Here is a 24,831-nt window from a genome sequence, read left to right as displayed (position 1 = left end):
GCGGAATTCATTTTCTGTCACAATTGTCTTAACTCTTAACCTTGTATTATTGCTTTAACCAACACTACACATTAGTATCAACCTTTAATATTCAAACATTTCATCAAAGCACTATCCGATTTGCCGATATCATCATCAATCTTTGATAAATAATATCTCAAAAATTGCCTTAATTTTTTTCTTTAACAATTATCTCAACTCAGATATTGGATTCTCTAAAACATATTTTCCGATAAACTTTCAGAAGGAAATTCCATAACTCGAATAACATTTCCACATGAACGTCAGTCAGAAATTCACATTTTTTACTACTGCACTCTCCAACGTGAAAACACCAAATTCTCCAAAAAAAATATGATTAGTAAATTAAATGACTTTCATCGTACCAAACACTGAATCTTAACTGATTAAAATATTCTTTTATCTTATTTTTCCCTTTTTTTTTTTTTTTCATTTTGTGTTTTGGGGTGTAGATGCATCAACAGCAAGCATGATTGGAATAAATTATGGAAGGCTAGGAAATAATTTACCATCTCCATATCAATCAATAGAGCTTATAAAAACCATGAAAGCTGGTAGAGTCAAGCTTTATGATGCAAATCCAGAGATACTTAGATTATTATCAGGTACAAATCTTCATGTCTCAATCATGGTACCAAATGATCAAATCTCAGCTGTTGCTGCAAGTCAATCAGCTGCAAATCGATGGGTACGCGACAATGTTCTTTCATACTATCCAAACACGATGATTCGATACATTTTAGTAGGAAATGAAGTTCTAAGCAACAAGGATGATCAAAGTTTATGGTATGATCTTGTACCAGCGATGAGAAATATCAAGAATTCGATCGATGAACATAACATTCACAACATAAAAATTGGTACCCCTTTAGCCATGGACATATTGCAAACCTCATTTCCACCTTCAAGTGGTGAATTTAGGTTAGACATTCCAAGAAACAATCTATTGTTACCATTGTTGAGGTTCTTGAATTGGACAAAATCGTACTTTTTTATTGACGTATACCCTTATTTCTCATGGTCCCAAAATCCATCTTCCATAAGTCTTGATTTTGCACTATTTAAAGGAACTCACACCTATACTGACCCTGATAGTGGCTATGTTTACACAAACCTCTTGGATCAAATGCTTGATTCTGTCATTTTCGCCATGCAAAAATTAGGATTTTACAATATCCGACTAGCAATAGCAGAAACCGGATGGCCTAATGGAGGTGACTACGATGAAATTGGTGCTAATGTCTACAATGCAGCTACGTACAATCGAAATCTTATACGTAGAATCACATCACAACCGTCTATTGGGACACCAGCTCGTCCAGGGACAGCGATACCGACATTTATTTTTTCTCTCTACGATGAAAATCAGAAGGGTGGTCCCGGGACAGAGAGGCACTGGGGTTTGTTACATCCTAATGGTAGGCCTATTTACGATATCGACTTGACAGGAGAGATTCCAGAAGCTGAATTTTCTAAGTTACCTGGCCCCAAAAACAATGGACCATTTCATGGGAAACTGTGGTGTGTGGTGACAAAAGATTTTGTAAATGAATTTGATTTAGGGCAAGCTTTGGAATTTGCATGTAGGAGAAATGGGACTTGTGATGAAATTGCTCCTGGAAGATCATGTTATCAACCTGTTTCAATTGTGTCACATGCAAACTATGCATTTAGTTCATATTGGGCCAAGTTTAGAAAAGATGGTGAAACATGTCATTTCAGTGGGCTGGCTGTTCAGACCACCATTGACCCAAGTAAGTACCCTATACTTTTCATTTATAAATAGTAGGATTTTTTGTAGAAACATTAAATTGAAACTCAAGAACGTAAAGGCTTTCTTAAAGAATGGTTTAACTTATATATACACTAACAATATAGAATGGTTTAACTTATATATACACTAACAATATAAAAAAAACTGCACAATCAGTATAATTAATTTGTTATAACATATAACCTACCTTATTTTCTAGGTTATCAGTTATTCAAGAAAAGCATAAAAAAAAGAACAAAATTAGAAGTACATTAGATTAGCTAAATTTTATATATCATATATTTAGGTTGATTTTTTTAATTTTTTATTATGGTCATCATATTACAAACTAATAAACTTTTTTGTTGGATGGCAATTTTGGCAGGTCATGGATCATGCAAATTCCCTTATGTTTCTCTCTAAAAACAGCATGGAAGATACATTTGGAGCCTACTATATTAAATCTCATTTTGCTAAGTAGAATCTTTCTTAGGAGTATTGAGAACTTGCAATAAACTTGATTATTTTCTAACGACTATTGATTCATTGATGTGAATTGAGGAAAAAGAATTTGTTTCTGGGAGCTAATTTGGGGCTCGTATCTCATGTGTATTGTCTTTGTTTCCCAGGTTATTACTTGAATGGAGGAACATATCATGATTTAAAATTGATAATTGAGATTTAATTAACTAAAACAAGATTCTAACCATGACAAGGAAGGGATATTTACATATATATTTTCTGCCAAATATTTTGAAATTATTATTACAATTCTAGTTACACGGGCGTTATCACATTAATAAATATATTAAACCTTTTCTCTCTTTTTCCTTTTTTATTACACATTATCTCATTCATATATATAATTGCTCCAAAATGTGAATCTAGATCGTGACACCGTAATCTTGTAATCGTTACGCAATCACACGCAGACGAAAGAGTCATGAAATTAAAGTTTTCGACTTATTAGTTAGACCAATTCGACATTAATTTTCATTTTGTACTTCCTCTGTTAAATAGATCAAACTTGGTCAAATACACCATGTTTATAAATTTCCCTTGTATAGTAAATTTAGAGTATAATTTTTTTTCAAACTATTTTCAAGATTGAAAAGAGATTTAAATAAAGCATGTGAGATTTTAACAAGTTTGTCAAAACCTAGATGGAATCGAAGTATTTTTTGCATTATAAATTAAATTAGGTAAGTTGCCTGCGCTTTCCATGGTCATAAATGATCTCATTAAGATAACGAACTATCTTTCCCTAATATCTAAATAATAAAAATAACGAAAAGGTAGATTCTTACTAAAACTTAAGGCCATTAAAACTTTTTCAACATAAAGTAGTAGAAGAATTAGTATTGCAACACATATACATCAAGAAACTGAATAACCTAGATTTTTTCGTGTTGCATCAAGATTAAGTCTTTTGACATGTTATCTTCTACATATTTTTCGGGGGTAACATTTGTTCCTCGATATAGTTGGTTCTCAATTTTGAATGATCATAATGAAGCATTACTTTCTCTATTTTGTGTACACAAAAAGTATAAAATACTCAATTTGAGGCGTACACTTTTACTTGTTTTCAAGCCCTTAGCAGCAACTTTCCTTACTGTTTATGACATTATATCATAAACCATAAACAACACTCATATATGTACTATATGGCAAGGCTGTTGTCCTTAAACACATACTGCAATCTCAAATCCTCTATCTTATGGCTGCTTTAGTCCCTCCAGTTACTGTCACGCTAAGCAAATAGAGATGTATTTCTCTAACTTTTTCTGGGTAAAAAGGAGGAGAAAAACAAGTACCACTACCACTGGAGCTCTTGCGATGATGTGTGTTTTCCTTACGAGGAGGGTGGACTTGGATTCAAGTAACTCAGTGACATCTGCAGAGCTTTCACCACCAAAAGATGGTGGAGATTCAGGACTGAAAATAATCTTTGGTCAAGATTTCTCAAGGCTAAATACTGTCCAAGATCTAATCCTATCTCTAAATTGAAGAACTCTAAAGACTCTAATGCCTGGAGAACTTTGCTGAGTATTAAAGGGGAAGCTGAAAAGAATTTGTTCTGGAAGATAGGAGAGGGCGATGCTCTTTTCTGGTGGGATTCTTGGACCTCTTTTGGTCCTTTGGTCCATAGTGTTAATCATCTGATGAAGACTGGTAATACTAGGGTAAATGGATTTATCCTAGATGGGGCTTAGGATCACTCCAGACTTTCTAAAATCCTTCCTCATCATGTGGTCAATGAGATCCACCAGAAAAGTTTCAACATCAACAACAAAGACAAGGCTTTTTGGACCACAACCATTGCTCTACTGCTTCAGCATATAGAATGCTGAGACAAAAAAGAACTCTTATGCCCCAGTCCAAAGAAATTTGGAGCAAAGGTTTGCCTTTTCAAATTTCCTTTTTTATGTGGAGACTTACTAAAAAGAAACTTCCTTTTGATGATACTCTTACCAGGTTTGGAATTCAACCAGATACCAGATGCATTTGTTGCAGAATTGATAAACAAGAGACTCTTAATCATGTATTTGCTAAGAGTGACCTGGCCAACAGAGCATGGAAAATGGCTTCAGATTCACTAGGCATCAACTATAGGCAACTTAATGTTGTTGATATTTTGAAAAACTGGTGGAACAAGAAACCTGCTAATGTTGTTCACAGAGTTCTACTAAATATCACTCCTAGCATTGTTTGTTGGGAAATTTGGAAAGCAAGATGCATAAAGAAATATGACAACAAAAATACTTCTAATGATAGAATCAAGCAAAAGCTCTTATTTCAAGTCAAGATCACTCTGGGCAAAATTTTCAGCTGAATGAATGAAGACTGGAACTAGGAGCTTGTTTATGACATGGCTATCAACTATAGACCAAGAATCACCAGCAAATTGGTCCAATGGGAATGCTCAAATCAGTATTCATTTATTTTGAATACTGATGGTAGTTGTTCTGTAACACCCCGTATTGTTAGAGTTCTAGTGGAAAAACTGAAGGTTTGAACGTTTTCCGAAAATGGTTGACAGGCCTACTTGGGGAAACTATAAATCCTTGATTAGTTGGGAATTTGAGAAAGTACCCTTAATGAAAGTTGTAGTACGTAGAAATACCTTTCTAACGATACAAGTACCAGGCCAATGAGAGATCGGATCAAGGAGATATGATCGTCTCAATATGGCTAATAGTAAGACACTTAAAATTCTATAGAATCGGCTAAGTTTTCGATACGTCTGCCTTCCAGTCAAATTTTGTGAAAATCCGTTACGAATTTGAGGAAACCTAAACATGAAAGTTGTAGCCCTTTGAAATATCTTTCCAACGATATATTGTGGAGCCCAAAAAAAGCTCTGTACAAGAAGTTATGTCTATTTTACCGAATACTGTGCAGAACCGATACGGGTCCGTTGTGAGGGCGCGTGCGCTGGCCCCCCGTCATGCACCGATCGTAAAAAAACCCCCTCTCTGAATATTGACCTGCAGGGGGTCGTGCGCTGCATGTGCGTCGCGGGCCCATCGCATAACAGGTCCGGTTTGGGGTCAAAAATCGGGATTTCGCGTTTTAAGTTATATTTAAGCTTGGGGTTTATTTCCCTAACACCCCTAGTCACGAAAAATCACCCTAAAGTCAGAGGGAACAAGTCCCAAGCCTCAAGAACCCTCCAAGGTAAGTTTTATCATGATTCTAGGTTGAATTCAAGTCCCTAATCTCTTTCTAACTTGAGTAAACCCTTCAAATCAATAGAGTTGTGAGTGGAACATTATTGTTGGGCGTGGAAACCCTAGACCTCGAATTCAAGAGGATTGAACGTCAAAAAGGTAATGCTTCTACACTCTAATCATTCATAATAGTGAATTGATGAGTTCTTGGGAGAATAGTAAATGAGTTTAGTAAAGAGAATTACACGAACTATAGTAGGGTTTTGGATTGTTGACTTGAAATTGTTATAATGATATGGGTGATGAAGAATGATGTTAATTACACCTAATTGAGATTATAGAATCATCTAGAAGTAATAGAATGGGAATGAGGTGAAGAAACACCATTAATGGAGATTGTGGAGCTTTATGCCTACTAAGTGTTTGATAAAATGCTTAGATGACCAAAGCATGAATATTATTGCTAATATAGAATCCCTTTGACTTGTATTGATATAGATCAAAGTTGAAAGGGTTGACGAACATTGTATTACGCTCAAAGGCTGAAATTAAGGTATGTGAGGCTAACTATCTACGTTAGGGAATGTTCATGATTCTCCCTACGCCTCATTCTTCATACTGGTCAGTAATTTGACTCAACATACAGTTTAGCCCTAGTTTCATGATATGTGGTAGAACTGTTATCTTCTAGGGTTGCAGTTACAGAATTCGTTCATAGTTGTCAATTTGAATATCATGAACTCAACACGTAATCTTTATAGACTTATGTATTGTTACCACATGAGTCTCAGTCTAGAAATTCAGTATGCTCAGAAACAGTCAGTGTTTTCAACTCAGTCCAGCATGTCTATTTCAGTTCAGCATTGTTCATTGTTATTATGGTCTCAGTCCTTATTAATTAACCATAATTAAACATATGTGATTTTTCCCAAGGGCACAACACGGTCTTGTGTATACGTATACATGGCCGAGGCCATTGACTGACGCACTACTAGGCCGAGGCCATAACATGCATTTATTATTGGGCCGAGGCCCCACATATACAAACACAGATAACACAGATGATTAAGATACAGAGCAGGGAGTATTCATATCTCTACTTCCTTGCTATTACAGTTATAGTTATCAATTTCAGTTCTAGTATTTTATTGCTTCAGTTGATTTACATACCAGTACAATTCAAATGTGCTGATGTCATTTTTTATTGCTTGGGGGCCTGCATCTCGTGATGCAGGTAACAACATACAGGCTGACGATCCAGCTACTTAGGAGTGTTCGTATCAGCTACTGTGGTGAGCCCCAGTTTCTTTCGGGGCGATATCAGTCATGCAGTTCTTACAACTTTCTTGACAGTTACCTTTTTGTATTCATTAGAGGCTTCATAGACACAGTTCAGACAGTCAGATATTTGTTATGTTAGCCTTGTAGACAGTTATACTCAGTCGTTCAGTTGTTTTGGTTTAGCCATGTTGGCTACTTTCAGATATATTCAGATTGTCTAAGTATTTCCCGCATTATGATATTTCAGTCAGACTTTTAGTTAATCAGCATGTGTTAGTTTTATTTTATAAATTAGTTATGTTTTGGTATCACATGTTGATTCAGCCAGCCAGTTGGTTCGCTCGGTCACATGCAGTCAGGCACCGGGTGCCGTGTTACGTCCAGGCCCAGGTTCGGGGCGTGACATGTTCTCCCTCTTTATCCAAGGCAGGGGCAGGAGGAATTGTTAGGAAGAGAAATGGAAACTTGGTTATGGCATTTGCTAAACCACTCCAATTCTTAACTAACAATTCTAGTGAAATTCAAGGTTCCCTTTATGGATTAAAGTGGTATCATAATAATAATCTCTCAAATTTTCTAATGCAACTGGATTCTCTATTTGTTGTGCAGATGATTCAAGGTAAAAATAAAGTTCCACAAAATTATCAATAGTTGATTGAGGAAGTTAAGAAGATAGCCATCATAAGAAATGTCAAAGTAATACACTACTACAGAGAAGCCAACATGGTTGCAGATGCATTGTCCAAGTTTTCCAACATCCTCAATCAAGAAAGATTTTATTACCAAGAGAGTGACCTGCCCGCTGATGCTCTAGGACCTCTACGCATGGATAAAATGGGCCTTCCATCATTCAGAATCATGCCTGCAAAGGACACAGGGTGGTATTTTGATCCACCTTTGACTGATAAGTTCCCAATGCTCAAACTGGACCTCAGTCTAAGTTTGTAAGCCGATGGGAACAAACTTTTGGGGGCTTCATCATGTTATATTGTGGCTGTGAATAATTCAGATCCTTCTTCTGATAACTTTTAAGCTATGATGTACATGCCCTGTCTTAGTATAGTTTCCTAATACTAGGATAGAAGAGGTAAGGTATGTGCCTTCTTCCTTGTATGATTGGTCTATATCAAACCCCCCAACACCGCATGGGCGAAAGCTTGGATGATTGGTTTTTGGAATAAATAAAAAAATATATGTATATCTTTTGATGGTGGCAGTAAATTTTATATTTGATGTTCATAATCTAATCAGGGGAAAGATAAATTAGTCCCTCATAAAGGAACAAAGTCAGTGTAAAAGCCATATTCATCTTTGTATACATGCCAAAATACAGCTTGACATGTGGCAAAAGTAGTAATGGAGCACGTGGCAGGAAAAGATATAACGATGCAAGTTGTCTCATTCAATTCGGATAAAGAGCTCCGGTGGTGTCTGAAACTAATTCGCCAAAAGCAGTGACACCGGGTCATTAATGGAAGAATAACGTTATATGACCAGCCATATACGGTGCAGAAGTTACGATTCAACATTGAAACAATATTTATTGTCCATTATTGCTATTTATTAGAATGTAATCATAGCCTAAGAGGGGGGTTACTTGTACTATAAAAAGAAGCTGAAGAGCCCTTATGGAAATCATCGAGTACTACATATTACACTTTATTCCTACAAGCTTTTGGTATTTAAATTCAGTCTCTTAAGTTGATCTCTTGCTCCGGAATATTACTATAGTTTGAGTATTGTCCCACTGGATAAAGCTCATTAAAGGATTTGCACCAACGATTAATCAAACCCAAGCTTAATCATTTCATTCTCATTTACCTTAATCATTTTATTAGTCTATTATCACGATAATCTCTATTAATCATTCTATATCTTTACTCAATAACGAAACAAATCACGTATCTTTTAAACCCCTAAATAAATTTAATTGTTCCCTCATTTTTTAGGTTAAACAATCTTGTAGGTGATTTTATCCATCCAATAATAGGAGAAGGGTAACTAATTATCCTCACGGAGTGTTTACCTCAAACCAAAGCAACTTGTCATAGTTAAGTGGTTCGATGAACTAAACTATGTATTAATTAACCACGACTTAGTGATAATAGTGTTCGTTCAAACATATGTCATAAATCCATTGATTAACATATGCATCCATTAATTGGTATAAACACTTGGTGCATATAAATTTACTCACAATGTCCTCTTTGAAGAGTTGATCTAGAAACATGTAGCTACTTAACAATGGGAGATCATGAAATATATAAGTAAAATCAAATGAACTTGGGCCCAAAATTCCAAATTGAGATGGCGATTATCAAAGTCCAAAGTTCAGGATGATTTTCTGATTAAATTGAAAATGACCATTAGCAACATGCAAAGTCCAAGCTCATTACAGATCTCCTTGTGCAACATTTTCTTATTAGAAACCTTGTGATAGTACAAGCAGCCATTCGGTGTTAACAATGACGTGTAAAATTACATAGCATATGAATTCACCTATCTGTAATAAAATAATGTAAAAGTAGTAAATGCAATAGCATAATGTATGTACCGGTTGCATTGAGATGGCCTGAATCGAGAGAAACAGATCTGCGTCGAGTGATTAAGAAACAGGGCAAATGCTTTTGGATTTCTGCTATGTATAAAGTTAGTAAACGCCATTGTGGGTTCAGGTTTTTTCTTTTGGAATATTCAATAAGTTTATTGTTTTGATCATGTTGACGAACAGGCGCTTATTCTATGAGGAGCACGTTTTATAGGCTTTTTAAGAGAAAGCAAAATAATAGGTAAAAAAGTTCAAAAAAATGAGAAAATAGATAAATATGATTCCTTGTTTTTTAGAGCGCTATGTCACCGGGCCTTCATCCTGCAATTATATATATAGATTTGATCCAGCAAAGCTTGTCAGGAGGGAGTTTGTTTGATTATCAGAGCGCGTTGACTTGCAATAGTAATAGTATGAGTTTATGTTCTGACCATATAACTTTTAAATCATTACGCTGAGTTGATCTGTAACAAAAAAGTAACCCTTGAACACACATTGATAATAACATGCTATTGTGGATTGAATTACATTAACAATATAAAACAATATAAATGTTATAAAATAAAACTAAGCACTAAAAATAAGTAAGTAGTATAACTCACACACAGAGAGAAACGAAGAATACTTTGTTTTACTAATTTTTGTTCTGCAATCCATCAACAGAATGAATGGATATACATAACCTCATTACTTGAGAATGATATATTACTACAATGATGGTCATATGGGCTCACATGGCAATATCATCATGACTTTGACATCATAACTTTGGTCATCCACTATCTCCCTCCACTATCTCCACTACATGGACATCCACTATCATTTCATAACACTCCCCCTTGGATGTCCATTAATTAGATGACGTGCTTCGTTAAAACCTTATTAGGAAAAAAAAAACCTGTGGGAAAAAGTCCTAGTGAAGGAAAAAGAGTACACATATCTAGTAATACGCTTTGAGAGCTGCCTCATTAAAAACCTTCCCAAGAAAAACCCAATGGGACAAAACCTTGGTTAAGGGAAAAAGAGTACAACACGTATTTCACTCCCCCTGACGAAGACCAAAATTCAGATGTCGGAGTCTTTGCATTCCAATCTTGAATATCATCTTCTCAAAAGTTGAAGTTGGTAAAGATTTGGTGAACAAATCTGCAGGATTGTCACTTGAACGGATTTGTTGCACATCAATATCACCATTCTTCTAGAGATCATGTGTGAAGAATAACTTTGGTGAAATATGTTTCGTTCTATCTCCTTTTATGAAACCTCCTTTCAATTGGGCAATGCATGCTGCATTATCTTCATATAAGATTGTGAGTATTTTATCACATTTCAAACCACACTTTTCTCGAATGAGATGTATCATTGACCTTAGCCACACAACTTCACGACTCGCTTCATGAATAGTTATTATCTCAGCATGATTTGATGAGGTAGCCACAATAGACTGCTTTGTAGATCGCCAAGATATGGTAGCGCCCCCACAAATAAATACATAGCCTGTTTGAGATCTAGCTTTATGTGGGTCAGATAAATACCCTGCATCGGCATAACCAACAAGATCAGGACTGCAATTGCTAGAATAAAATAAGCCCAAATCGATAGTCCCCTTTAGATACCTCAATATGTGTTTGATTCCGTTCCAGTGTCTCCTTGTAGGAGCACAACTATGTCTCGCTAACACATTAACTGAAAATGCTATGTCAGGCCTTGTGGTATTGGCAAGATACATTAGTGCACCAATTGCACTAAGATATGGTACTTCTGGACCAAGAGTTTCCTCATTCTTTTCTTGAGGTCGGAACGGATCTTTATTCGCATCAAGTGATCGAACAACCATCGGAGTACTTAATGGATGTGCTTCATCCATATAAAATCGTTTCAACACTTTCTCTGTATAGGCAGATTGATGGACAAAAATGCCATTTGTCAAATGTTCAATTTGCAAACCAAGGCATAATTTTGTCTTTCCAAGATCTTTCATCTCAAATTCCTTCTTTAAATAATCAATTGCCTTTTTGAGCTCTGCAGGAGTTCCAATAAGGTTTATGTCGTCAACATATACAGCAAGTACAACAAACTCCGATATTACTTTCTTTATAAAAACACATGGGCAAATTGCATCATTTGTATAGCCTTCCTTTAACAAATATTCACTAAGGCGGTTATACCACATGCGCCCGGATTGCTTCAAACCATACAATGATCTTTGTAATCTGATTGAATACATTTCCCGAGACTTTGAACTACATGCTTCAGGCATCTTAAATCCTTCAGGGATTTTCATGTATATTTCATTTTCAAGTGATCCATATAGATAGGCTGTAACCACATCCATCAAATGCATCTCAAGTCTCTCATGGACAACGAAACTAATGAGATAACGTAATGTTATTGCATCCATAACAGGGGAATATGTCTCTTCATAATCAACATCAGGCCTTTGTGAAAATCCTTGTGCAACAAGGCGTGCCTTATATCTTTGTATCTCATTTTTCTCATTTTTTTTTCGCACAAAAACCCATTTATAACCAACAGGTTTAATGCCATTAGGTGTTTGGACTACAGGTCCAAAAACTTCCCGTTTGGTAAGTGAGTTTAACTCTGATTGAATTGCCTCTTGCCACTTTGGCTAATCACGCCTTTCTTGGCATTCTTTAACAGATTGGGGTTCAAAATCCTCACTATCTTGCATAATTCTTGTTGCAACATTATAGGCAAAGACATAATCCACATTTATTTCCAATCTATTCAAATTAGTCCCAACATTAATTGGATTAATTGATATTTTCTCATTTTCTTGAGTCTCAGGCTCATTGATTTCTTCAAGAATATCACTATTGCTCAAATCTCGAATATCTTTGTGAGGTTCTTTCGTAGTGTCATCTTGACCATTTGTTTTTCTTTTTCTAGGATTTCGATCCTTAGAACCCAATAGTCTACCACGCTTCTGGCGTGCTTTGGACTCGTTTGCTATGACACTAGTAGATGGTCCTACAGGGACATCAATCCGAATCGGGACATTCTCTGCAGGGATATGTGATTTGGTAATCCTTTTCAAATCTATAAATGCGTCTGACATTTGATTTGCTATTTTCTGTAAGTGAATAATCTTTTGAACCTCTTGCTCACAAATAGAAGCACGTGGATCAAGATGAGACAATGATGAATTATTCCACAAAATTTTCCTTTTTATTTCATTATTCTCTCCCCCTAATTTTGGGAAAATTGTCTCATCAAATTGATAATTTGCAAATCGAGCAGTGAACAAATCTCCGGTTAATGGTTCAAGGTAGCGAATAATGGAGGGCGATTCAAACCCAACATATATTCCTAATCTTCTTTGGGGACCCATCTTGGTGCGATGTGGTGGTGCTACAGGCACATATACGGCACATCCAAAAATTCTTAGATGGGATATATTAGGTTCTTGACCCAAAACCAATTGCAACGGAGAAAATTTATGATAGTTTGTCGGTCTGAGACGAACGAGTGTTGCTGCATGCAAAATAGCGTGACCCCAGACAGTCGTGGGCAACCTCGTTTTCATGAGTAATGGTCTTGCAATCAACTGCAAACGTTTAATTAATGACTCTGCAAGGCCATTTTGAGTGTGAACATGAGCTACAGGATGTTCAACTCTTATCCCAATTGATAAACAATAATCATTAAATGTTTGGGATGAAAACTCTGCAGCATTATCAAGGCGAATAGACTTTATCAGATTATCAGGAAATTGTGCCCGTAATCGAATTATTTGTGCCAATAATTTCGCAAACGTCAGGTTGCGAGATGACAGTAGGCACACATAAGACCATCTAGAAGAAGCATCTATTAGGACCATAAAATATCTAAATGACCCACTCGGGGGGTGAATTGGTCCACAAATATCCCCATGTATACGTTCCAAAAATTCAGGGGATTCAAACTCAACCTTTGTAGGTGATGGCCTAATAATTAACTTGCCTTGATAACAAGAAGGGCAAGAAAATTCATTGTTTAAAAGAATCTTCAGGTTCTTTAATGGATGCCCATTTGAATTTTCTATAATTCGTCTCATCATTATAGATCCAGGGTGTCCCAATCGATCATGCCAAAGTACAAACGTATTGGAGTCCATAAACTTCTGGTTTACGATAGAATGTGCCTCAATTACTCCAATTTTTGTCCAATATAAGCCAGAAGACAAAGCAGGAAACTTTTCTATAACAACTTTCTGTCCAGAGACATCCTTGGTGATACCAATATATTCAAGATTCATCTCATCCATTGTTTTAATATGGTATCCATTTTGACGGATATCTTTAAAACTTAATAAGTTCCTTCTGGACTTAGGAGAGAACATGACATCCTTTATAATGAGTTTTGTTCCCTTAGGCAAAATTATGGCGGCTCTTCCGGAGCCTTCAATCAAATTAGTACTACCAGAAATGGTATTAACATTTGCCTTACCCATAAGTAAATGAGAAAAATATTTCTTGTCCTTGAAGTTCGTGTGTGTGGTAGCAGAATCAATCAGGCATATGTCTTCATAATTGGATTTTAATCCAAACTTACTTTGAGAGTTATCCGTATCTTCGAATGAAATGACACAAACAAAGCAAAATAAATACTAAGTATTAGAAATTCCAGTAAACTAAATACAAACCAAAGTTGTACAAACAAATGAAACTACATACCAATACAACGTTTCAATATAATAATCCAAGCCAATATATCATTTAGGATATTTACTTAACTTATTAGGTCAACAGACTAATTTAATAACACATTTCTGTGGATAACCAAAAGTTTCTTATACCGAAACAAGGACTCGAAATTAAAAATTATGATTAACAGAGTTGCTGTAAACAATCGCTATAAATAGTACTGTACCCATAATTTCCTTTTCTTTTGTTAGGAAAAATAAGCATTTACGAGGTGTAAAGCAAGTACATAAAATAAAAAAATAAAAAATTTACACATGCTATTCCTTAATCACGTGAGAATCAATCGTAAAGCAATATGCTGAGACGGGAATAACAAATATTAAATTCTTCTACTATCAAAAATAATTTGTTCGCATTCAGCCTCTTTTCTCTCACTCTCTCTTGACATCATTTGTAAAGCTTTCTGCATATTGCTTTTCTAATCAATTATACTTGCCTTGGATCTCTTTCACTGTAAACTAAATTCCTATTGACATCATATCACAATTGCGGCAAATATTGTGGTGTAAAGAAGTAACAATATGAGGTGAAAAACATGGTTGACTTTTAATCCAACCCAATCACTTTGTAACCACTTCTCTATTCTTCCGTTTCCATATATATCAAGTAAAAAATGGAAATTAAATAGTTATATGTATATAATAGAACTCAATGCAGTTGCAGTTATAATGTTTAACCAAATTGGTTATAGAATTTGCACCTTCATTAATGATTTACTCACGACAAATCAGATTAAATTTTTATTAATAACTAACTATAACAAACTGACTAAATCTAGACTAATTAAAAATAGTACTCATGTAAACAGCTACTGTCACATGGTCTTTTATTCATCAACTACTATGACTAGTAAAGATTAAAATAAACAACTCAATCATCTCTAACCACAGAACCATTACCAATCAAGTGATTTATCTTTCCTTCAGGGTGCTCAAAGAAATCTGCTACATCCAAGTGTGTGATGTCAATTTGATTTTCAGAGATAAAATTAGCTTCGAGATTTTTCTCTTTTCTTTTAATTGATGCCTGATAAAGCTCAACCAAGTGCTCTGCCGTACAACAGGTACGTGACCAGTGTCCACTTCCACCACATCGATAGCATTTGTTTTCTGAGCCACGTGCTTCTGGCACTTCATGCATATCATCCTTCTTTTTCCCTTTTTGGTGGTGATTTTTCTTTGAAGAGTGATTAACACCAGGACAATAATTTCTTCTTTGACCATTATAATGACCACGACTATTATCACGACCACGACTATTATCATGACCACGACCGGGGCCACGACCTTTTCCACGCCTGGAGTAGTGGGCATACACCTTATTCACTTCGGGGAGTGGTGCAGTGCCAGTAGGTCGATTCTCGTGATTTTTCATCAGCAAATCATTATTTTGTTCAGCCACAAGAAGATGAGCAATCAAATCACAATACTTTGTGAAACCTTTCTCTCGATATTGCTGCTGCAGGAGCACATTCGAGGCATGAAAAGTGGAGAACGCCTTTTCCAGCTTATCATAATCACTAATCTTTTCTCCACATAGTGTCAATATAGAAGTAATTTTGAACATCTCAGAGTTATACTTCATAACTGATTTGAAATCTTGTAGCCTTAGATTGGTCCATTCATGTCGTGCTTTTGGGAGGAAGACCATCTTCAGGTGGTCATACCGTTCTTTCAAGTTTTTCCATAAAACGAGTGGATTCTTAATAGTAAGATATTCAATTTTCAGGTCCTCATCAAGATGATGACGCAAAAATATCATAGCGTTAGCATTTTCTTGGTTGGATGCTTTATTATTTTCTTTAATGGTGTCTCCAAGACCCATAGCATCAAGATGGATTTCAGCATCTAGCACCCATGATAGGTAGTTCTTGCCCGAAATATCAAGGGCAACGAACTCAAGTTTTGTAAGGTTAGCCATAAAATAGAGAGAATAAAAATATTACCTTAACCTTCAAAAATTCCTTGAGACGGTAGAGTCTCGTGCTGATAACGTGTTATAAAATAAAACTAAGCACTAAAAATAAGTAAGTAGTATGACTCCCACACAGAGAGAGAAACGAAGAATACTTTGTTTTACTAATTTTTGTTCTGCAATCCATCAACAGAATGAATGAATATACATAGCCTCATTACTTGAGAATGATATATTACTACAATGATGGTCATATGGGCTCACATGGCAATATCATCATGACTTTGTCATCATAACTTTGGTCATCCACTATCTCCCTCCACTATCTCCACTACATGGACATCCACTATCATTTCATAACAATAAAGGTTTTTTACACTATTGATACATATGAAACTTAAGTCCCAATTACACTACAAGAAATATGAATCTGATCGTTATGAATATGTTTATAGTAACATCTTTTTTGTAGTCGTTAAAGCCAATTTTAGCTCGACATTAGCGAAAGGATAATATTCGACTGTTAAGAAACATAATAGCCGGTCGTTAAAAAATAATTAATCAACACAAAGGAGGCACTATTTGATTACTTCTTCCCTCTCTTTCATTTCGAAACCCATCCTACCCCTCAAAAAACAAATAAATAATAATAAAAAAATCCACTATCAAAACATGACTTGTACAGTTTTGAAGGACAAAAAAACTACTGGCCACTAAAAGTAAGTTTAATGATCGGATTTATCATGTATTATACGTCAGAGCTTTTAATGACAGGTGACGATCAAATTTTTTCCGATCGTAATTGGCTAATAATGACTGGATTTAGACCTTTAGACCGAATATTCTTTCGCTAAAAGCCGTTTTTCCTGTAGTATATTATATATACTCAAATTTTGATCTGTGATTCGAATTGCTATTTTGATCTGTGATTCGAATTGCTGGTGGCCTATGTATTTTGTTTTAAAACGATAAGTCAATGCAGTAATGTCAGATAATGGGTGTCCAACTGTCCATTCATGTTAAAAACAAAAAGAAAGCTTTGATCTAATTATAGAGACAGAACTATATAGCAATATCTTATGAAGAACGGAATATTTATAGGTACATTAAGTCATTGTTTAATTTTACAACAGTAGTAGAGCATGTACTCTTCTTTGGCATAGTTAGGAACCCAAATTAAAAGTCAATTGTTGACTTCTTTAGTTCTCGTTATAACTTCTATAATTTGCTTTAACTTACACAAGCTTTTCAAAGGGGCAGGCAAAACGCTGAACCAAAAAAATCGTTGTGTTCTCATTGTTGGGTGTGGAATTGGCCAAACAAGTCAATTCTTTTGTTCACATAGTCGTGATGTAAGCGCTTACCTCATGATAGTCGTGATGTAAGCGCTTACCTCATCATAGGAAATTCATTCCTATAAATAGGTAGCTTATGGTTCATTTGTAAAACACACCAAATTGAAGAAGACAACACATCCCAAAGAGAGAAAAAAAATCTAAGAGAAATACTCTTAGTGAAAGGCCTAAGTAAGAGAAGGTCTTTGAGAGAATTTTCTGTGGTAAAATTCTAGAGTGTAATTGGGATTGGGGTTGTGAGGTTGAGTGTTGTAAACACTTGTAATATTTCTTCTTTAATAAGATCTGCAGCAGCAACGTGGACGTAGCTCTCACATTGAGGGTGAACCACTATAAATTTGTGTGTGCTATTTATTCTTCGCTTACATCACGGCGTAAATAGGTTTTGTCTAAGGAGGTTGGTATTTAAGTGGTCCAGCTGTGACCCTCCAATCTTTCCTGGGAACCTGCTTACAAAGGTCGGATTTGGGATTTAAATCCTAACAACTGGTATCAGAGCAACAGGTTGTGTTGTGATTTAGAAACGATGGGAGGCGAAGATGGTACGACGCACGACATCGGTAAATTCGATGGTACAGATTTTGCGTTCTGGAGAATGCAAATTGAAGATTATTTATATGGCAGAAAGCTTCATGAACCTCTGAGTCCGAAATCAGAGGAGATGAAGCAAGCAAATTGGGATCTCCTCGACAGACAAGTTCTGGGAGTCATTCGACTGACGCTGTCGAAGAACGTTGCTCACAACGTGGCAAAGGAGAAGACCACCGCAGATATGATGAAGGTATTGTCTGACATGTATGAGAAACCTTCGGCAAATAATAAGGTATTTCTCATGAAGAAACTATTTCATCTAAAGATGATGGAAAATGCTCATGTTGCTGCACACATAAATGAATTCAATACCATTGTAAACCAATTGTCATCGGTAAAAATTGATTTCGATGATGAAGTACAAGCTCTAATTTTGTTGGCATCCCTACCAAATAGTTGGGAGCCAATGAGAGCAGCGGTTAGTAATTCTGTCGGCAGTGACAAACTAAAGTTCAACGATGTTAGGGATCGTATCCTTGCTGAGGAGGTGCGCAGGACAGATTCGGGAGAGGCATCGACGAGTTCTGCTTTTAATGTTGAAAACAGAAGCAGAAATTATGACAGAAACTACAACCGAAATAGGGGCATATCGAAGTCAAGGAATGGCAGGGGTCAATCCAGACCAGGACGAACACATGAGTGTTGGAACTGTGGAAAACCAGGTCACTTCAAGAAGAACTGCAGGGCGCCAAAGAAGGAGGACAACAAGGGGGCTGGAATCAACGCTGCTACGGAAGACATTGGCGATGCGTTGTTGCTATCGGTTGACAGCCCGATAGACTCTTCGGTGCTTGACTCAGGAGCGTCCTTTCATACCACCCCACATCATGATATAATGACAAACTACGTGGCTGGGAATCTCGGCAAAGTTTATTTAGCCGATGGAGAGCCGCTAGACGTTGTTGGCACGGGAGACATTAATTTGAAGATGTCAAATGGATCCTCGTGGAAGATTACAAAAGTTAGACATGTTCCAAAGCTGATGCGAAACCTGATCTCAGTAAGTCAGCTTGATGATGAGGGATATGATCTCAATTTTGGTAATGGGTCTTGGAAGGTGGCGAAAGGTGCTATGGTAGTTGGCCGAGGAAAGAAGATTGGCACTCTCTACATGACGACTAGCTGTCGTGATACTGTTGCTGCGGTTGAAAACACAAAGAAGACAGATTTGTGGCATTGTCGGCTGGGGCATATCAGCCAGAAAGGGATGAAGCTGTTGGTGACAAATGGCTTAATTCCGGAGCTGAAGACGGTGGACCTTCATACGTGTGAGAGCTGCATTCTCGGAAAACAAAAGCGAGTAAGCTTCTCAAATGCAGGCAGGGAGTTGAAGGTCGAGAAGCTGGAATTAGTGCACACAGACGTGTGGGGACCTACCACTGTCCCCTCTCTTGGAGGATCACACTACTACGTGACCTTCATTGATGATTCAACCAGGAAGGTATGGGTTTATTTTATGAAAAATAAATCCGATGTGTTTAGTGTATTCAAAAGATGGAAAGCCATGGTCGAGAATGAAACAAACCTCAAGTTGAAGTGTTTGAGGTCCGACAACGGCGGAGAATACACTGATGGTGATTTCAAACGGTATTGTGCCGATAATGGGATCAAGATGATGAAGACTATTCCTGGAACGCCGCAACAGAATGGAGTAGCCGAAAGAATGAACCGAACGTTAAACGAGCGTGCTCGGAGTATGAGAATACACTCTGGACTGCCCAAGACATTCTGGGCAGATGCAGTCAATACCGCGGCCTTCTTAATTAACCGAGGACCGTCAGTTCCCTTGGATTTCAGAATTCCAGAAGAAGTCTGGAGTGGCAAGAAGGTAAATCTTTCATTTCTGAAAGTGTTCGGTTGCTTATCATATGTTCATAATGATGATACGGCTAGAAGCAAGCTTGATCCAAAATCAAAGAAGTGTTACTTTATTGGCTATGGTGACACCGAGCTTGGGTACCGATTTTGGGATGAACAAAATCGGAAGATCATCCGAAGCAGGAATGTTGTCTTTAACGAAGAGGTACTGTACAAAGACAAGCTGCAAAAGAATTTAGAATGTCAGGACAAGGAATCAGAAATAGTCGATTTGAGGGACTTTCCGGCACCTGAGCCGCAGCCAGGTACAACCGAGGCAGAGGAACAAACAATCCGAGAAGGTGCTGATGAAAGTGCTGATTCTGAAACAAATGAACAGACGCCAATCACAGAGCTGCGTAGATCATCCAGGATCAGGAAGTCGCTTCACAGGTACTCTCCATCCCTCAACTACATTCTACTCACTGATAGAGGGGAGCCGGAATGTTATGAAGAAGCAATGCAAGTCGATGAATCGACTAAGTGGGAGCTGGAAATGAAGGATGAAATGGATTCACTATCGGCAAATCATACATGGGAATTATCCGAGTTGCCAAAGGATAAAAAGGCATTGCAAAACAAATGGGTTTATCGGATAAAGGAAGAACCCAATGGAAGCAAGCGTTATAAAGCAAGGCTGGTTGCAAAGGGATTTCAACAGAAAGAAGGCATTGACTATACGGAGATCTTCTCTCCCGTAGTCAAGATGGTGACTATCAGAACTGTTCTTGGGCTGGTAGCAAAGGAAAATCTACATCTGCAACAGATGGACGTGAAAACTGCATTTCTTCACGGTGATCTAGACGAGGAAATCTACATGCGACAGCCAGAGGGATTCAAAATCAAAGGAAAGGAGAATCTGGTGTGCAAACTTCAAAAGAGTCTGTACGGACTAAAACAGGCTCCAAGACAGTGGTATTTAAAGTTTGACAGCTTTATGAAGAAAGCTGATTTTTCAAGGTGCGAGGCAGATCACTGCTGTTACTTCAAAAAATTTGAAGACTCGTACATGATACTGCTACTCTATGTTGACGACATGCTAATCATAGGAGCAAACCTACAGGAGATTGATCGGTTGAAAAAAGGGTTATCGGAAGGGTTGTGAGGTTGAGTGTTGTAAACACTTGTAATATTTCTTCTTTAATAAGATCTGCAGCAGCAACGTGGACGTAGCTCTCACATTGAGGGTGAACCACTATAAATTTGTGTGTGTGCTATTTATTCTTCGCTTACATCACGGCGTAAATAGGTTCTGTCTAAGGAGGTTGGTATTTAAGTGGTCCAGCTGTGACCCTCCAATCTTTCCTGGGAACCTGCTTACAAAGGTCGGATTTGGGATTTAAATCCTAACACTGATAGCAGTGGCAACAATTTTGTTAGTGCTCTCAATAATATTTGGCTATAAATCAGAGAAGTATGCAGTAATATTTGATGCTGGAAGTACTGGCAGCAGAGTTCATGTATTTCGTTTCAATAAGAATATGGAACTTCTTCCCATTGGCAAAAAGATCGAGTATGTGAAGGAGGTTTTTTTTTTTTTTTTTTTTAATTCATCTAACGAAGCAAAAGTTGCATAAGTCAGTTTAAAACGATTATAAGTTATGTACATTGTATAAGGTCTTTTCGGAGTGTTTTTTTTTTTTTTTTTTTTTTTTTTGCATTTCGTACCCTTAATGTGTGCGTTATTTTTGTAATTTAAACCCTATACTATTATTTATGATGATTTGCACCGCAATCTTTTCATTTTCTTGCAAAACAATTAAAAAAATGTTTGTAATTATCCATGAGGGCAAAATAGGAAAAATTTAGTATATAGCGCGATGAAAAATCGGTCACATCTTCCTTTCCATCGGTTGCCATCTCCCTCGATAAGAATACTTCCTCGAACGGATATATATCAAGTTTATGCCAAGCTAGAGGTGCAATTATGAAATAATAGCAATCCAATTTGCCTTCATTAAGACCGTCATGGCCATCCCATCCATGCATTCTTTCCATTTCTTCAAGTTACTTTATGTATAATGCACAATAAGGGATGTCATTTGGTTTGGTCCGACTTTATTGGCCCTTAATTTTCAGTAATATATACTTCCTGTGTTTCAATTTGTTTGTTTTACTTTCCTTTTAACTTATCTAAAAAAAGAATGCATCTTTCTTAAATTGACAACTATTTAATTTCAACATCCCATATGAAATATTTAAGACCACAAGATTAAAGGACCTTCTGTTACATTACACATATCTTTAATTTAAAATCACAAGATTTAAATTTTTTTTTTTTTTTTTACTTTCTTAAACTCTGTATCCGATTAAATTAAGACAAACAAAAGGAATATTTGTTTTGTAGTAATGAATGAGATTTTGTTGAGTTGGGTAACAAAATTTGCATTTGTGGGTGTTTGTGAAAAGAGATGGCAATCTAAGGAGAAGGAGATGTGAACCGATAATCCATTTCGCACTATAATTATCTACTTCTTTTTTGTTATTTTGCAAAGAAATAAAAAGATAACGGTATAAATTGAAAAAGGGAGCATATATTAGTGTGCAAAATGCGAGGAACCGGATTTTTTCACATTAATTATCAATATAATTTGCTTAGAGTGAATAGGTTAAGACCACCCTAAACTATTACTATTTTGCAAATTTCATACTTAAGTTACTGGATGTTTCTGTTACCTACTGCAATACTACAATTTCCTTTAGATTACCAACCCTTTCGGTTAAACACATGGCAACATATTTAGGATGATTACTCGCTGGAAGGTAAGAAATGAAAAAAAGTTATAACCTTTTTTTTTAAAAAAAGGACATGATATAATTAAATTTTCTCTTGCGTTAATTTGCAGATATCACCAGGTTTAAGTGCATATGCAGAAAAACCCAAAGATGCAGCCCAGTCCCTGGAGCCACTTTTACAAGGAGCTGAAGGTGCTGTTTTCAAAGAGTTGCAATCTAAAACACCCTTGGAACTTGGGGTCAGCATTAGTTATCACTTGATAATTAGCATATATAATAAAAATTTATTCGTATCGGGTGTGTATACCGAATGCAATTAATTCACTATTATTAAATGATTTTATTTCCTTGCTTCTATTGGTGGGATCCAGTATTCATGTGTACCGTAAGGCCTTTCCTGAAAGAGGTCGAATAGTTCATGTTCCATCCATACTACTGTTGACTTCTAACCCTACATGTATTGGATTGAATATTAACCATTTTCAAAAAGGATTTTAATGGCTATCGGACTACTCTCTCTAAAAGTTAATGGTTTGGGAGACGCTTCTTTTTTGCTTATTATCTAATCATAATTGATATAAACGCCCGATCCGAATAAGTTCTTACAGTTAACATAATAGATCTCTTAATGGTATATGCATTGACCGTGTATTGAAAGTTCTATATTATCAGTATTGCTATTTGTCCCATTTTATACCTTTTCGCGCCTTTTTACTGATTTATTCAAGTCTACAATATAGTTTAGCAGGCAAAACAAGAATTTTCTCGCTTAATTGACTTGGTGCTAACTTTGAGCACTTAAAATAAGTTCAGGACAATAAATTGAGTGACCTGATTGAAAAAAGTATTTTATATGTAGTTAGTATACACAAGTTAAACTCTAATATAATAGAATAATGCATTTTTTCTTATAAATTATTATGCATTCATCATTAATTTAGTATTGTTTTATGATAAACTTGATACTTTTCACTTCTTTAATTTTGTTTTCTGTCAACATATATACAGGCAACAGCAGGCCTAAGGATGTTAAAAGGGCACCAAGCTGACGAGATTTTACAAGCGGTATATATTACCACCATAACAAACCTTAATTATATACTGCAAAATTATTTTATTAATTGTTATGATGATTTTTTTTTTCTTCACCAGTATTTCGTTGATTAATACTTTTGTTAATATAAAAGGTGAGAAATTTATTCAAGAGTGAAAGCATCTTTCCGTACCAAAGATGAATGGGTCACTATTCTTAACGGAACTCAAGAAGGTTCTTACAGGTGGGTAAGTTATACCACAACAGGTTTTTTTTTTTTTTTGGGTATATATAAATTATATATTGATTATACACGATTATATAATAAAATATACTTATATTTGATATGTGTCGGCTATTATTAATTTAAGTGGTTAGGTGAACGATTATGTAGGTTTTCCTCTCTTTTTAAATTTTCTTTAAAAAATTATTTATGTGAATCCATTTTGGATAACATTGATTAGCCAACTAAATCTAGCTTATTAAGCTTATAATCCCAAAGACCTTGGAAGATTCTAACCAAAAGAAAAATTACTATTTCTATCCTAATTTATGTGACACCTTTTTTTTTTTTGGTGTATTGTAAAAAGATTGTCACATTTTTATTTTTAGAAACAACTTAACTTTAGAATTCTCATTGTGCCATTGATGCGATGATTTTGTAACTACACAATTTCTAAGGCTTGCTTCAGGCCATAAATTCTAAAGTTCCATTACTTTTTTAAATTCCGTGTCCTGTCAAACAGTATCACATGAATTGAGACGAGTGAAATATGTCAAGTCGAGTTCTAATTTTATCCTTTTGGTGTTTATTAAATATACATGCAGGCCGCAATGAATTATCTATTTGGAAACTTGGGTAAGAGCTATAAAAATACAACAACAACAATTGATCTAGGAGGTGGTTCAGTCCAAATGGCATATGCAATCTCAAAGGAACAGTTTGAAAAGGCTCCTGAAAATCCTGATGGAGAACCCTACGTTCTGCAAAAACATCTTATCAAACGACATTATTACTTAAAGAGATTAATTCCGTGATCATTCTCATTGATTGAGTTGGTAAATATACCATAGTTACAATGTTCTATTAGGATACAAACTATACTAACCTAAAATAGAAGATTTACAAAATATTCTTTTACTACATATTTACACTATTTATCACACCCCCGCAGTCGAAACGGGAGGTTTACGAACGCTGAGACTGTCCCGAAAATCTTCAAATAAGACCTGTGGCAGTCCTTTAGTGAAAATATCGGCGAGCTGATATCGGGACGGAACATGAAGGACACGGACGTGGCCGCGCGCCACCTTTTCAAGAACAAAATGTATATCCATCTCAATGTGCTTGGTGCGCTGATG

General features: G+C 36.1%; 2 protein-coding genes and 1 pseudogene across 2 annotated transcripts; 2 read left to right on the top strand and 1 right to left on the bottom strand.

The window, feature by feature from the left end:
* The first annotated feature begins 334 nt into the window (after positions 1 to 334).
* Positions 335 to 2,306, top strand: LOC132602653 (probable glucan endo-1,3-beta-glucosidase A6). The gene is made up of 2 exons (XM_060315453.1): positions 335 to 1,775; positions 2,160 to 2,306. Exons 1-2 carry the CDS (start codon positions 491 to 493, stop codon positions 2,195 to 2,197), a joined length of 1,323 nt encoding a protein of 440 aa, XP_060171436.1. The 5' UTR covers positions 335 to 490; the 3' UTR covers positions 2,198 to 2,306.
* Positions 2,307 to 14,853: 12,547 nt separating this feature from the next.
* Positions 14,854 to 15,357, bottom strand: LOC132601957 (uncharacterized). The gene has a single exon (XM_060315003.1). The coding sequence runs from the start codon at positions 15,355 to 15,357 to the stop codon at positions 14,854 to 14,856; it is 504 nt and encodes a 167-aa protein (XP_060170986.1).
* Positions 15,358 to 21,046: 5,689 nt separating this feature from the next.
* The window catches only part of LOC132601956 (apyrase-like), a 29,258-nt pseudogene continuing 25,473 nt past the window's right edge, over positions 21,047 to 24,831 (top strand).

This window comes from Lycium barbarum, chromosome 7 (genome assembly GCF_019175385.1).
Source record: "Lycium barbarum isolate Lr01 chromosome 7, ASM1917538v2, whole genome shotgun sequence".
Classification (NCBI taxonomy): domain Eukaryota; kingdom Viridiplantae; phylum Streptophyta; class Magnoliopsida; order Solanales; family Solanaceae; genus Lycium; species Lycium barbarum.
This window is presented reverse-complemented; position numbering and strand designations above follow the sequence as displayed.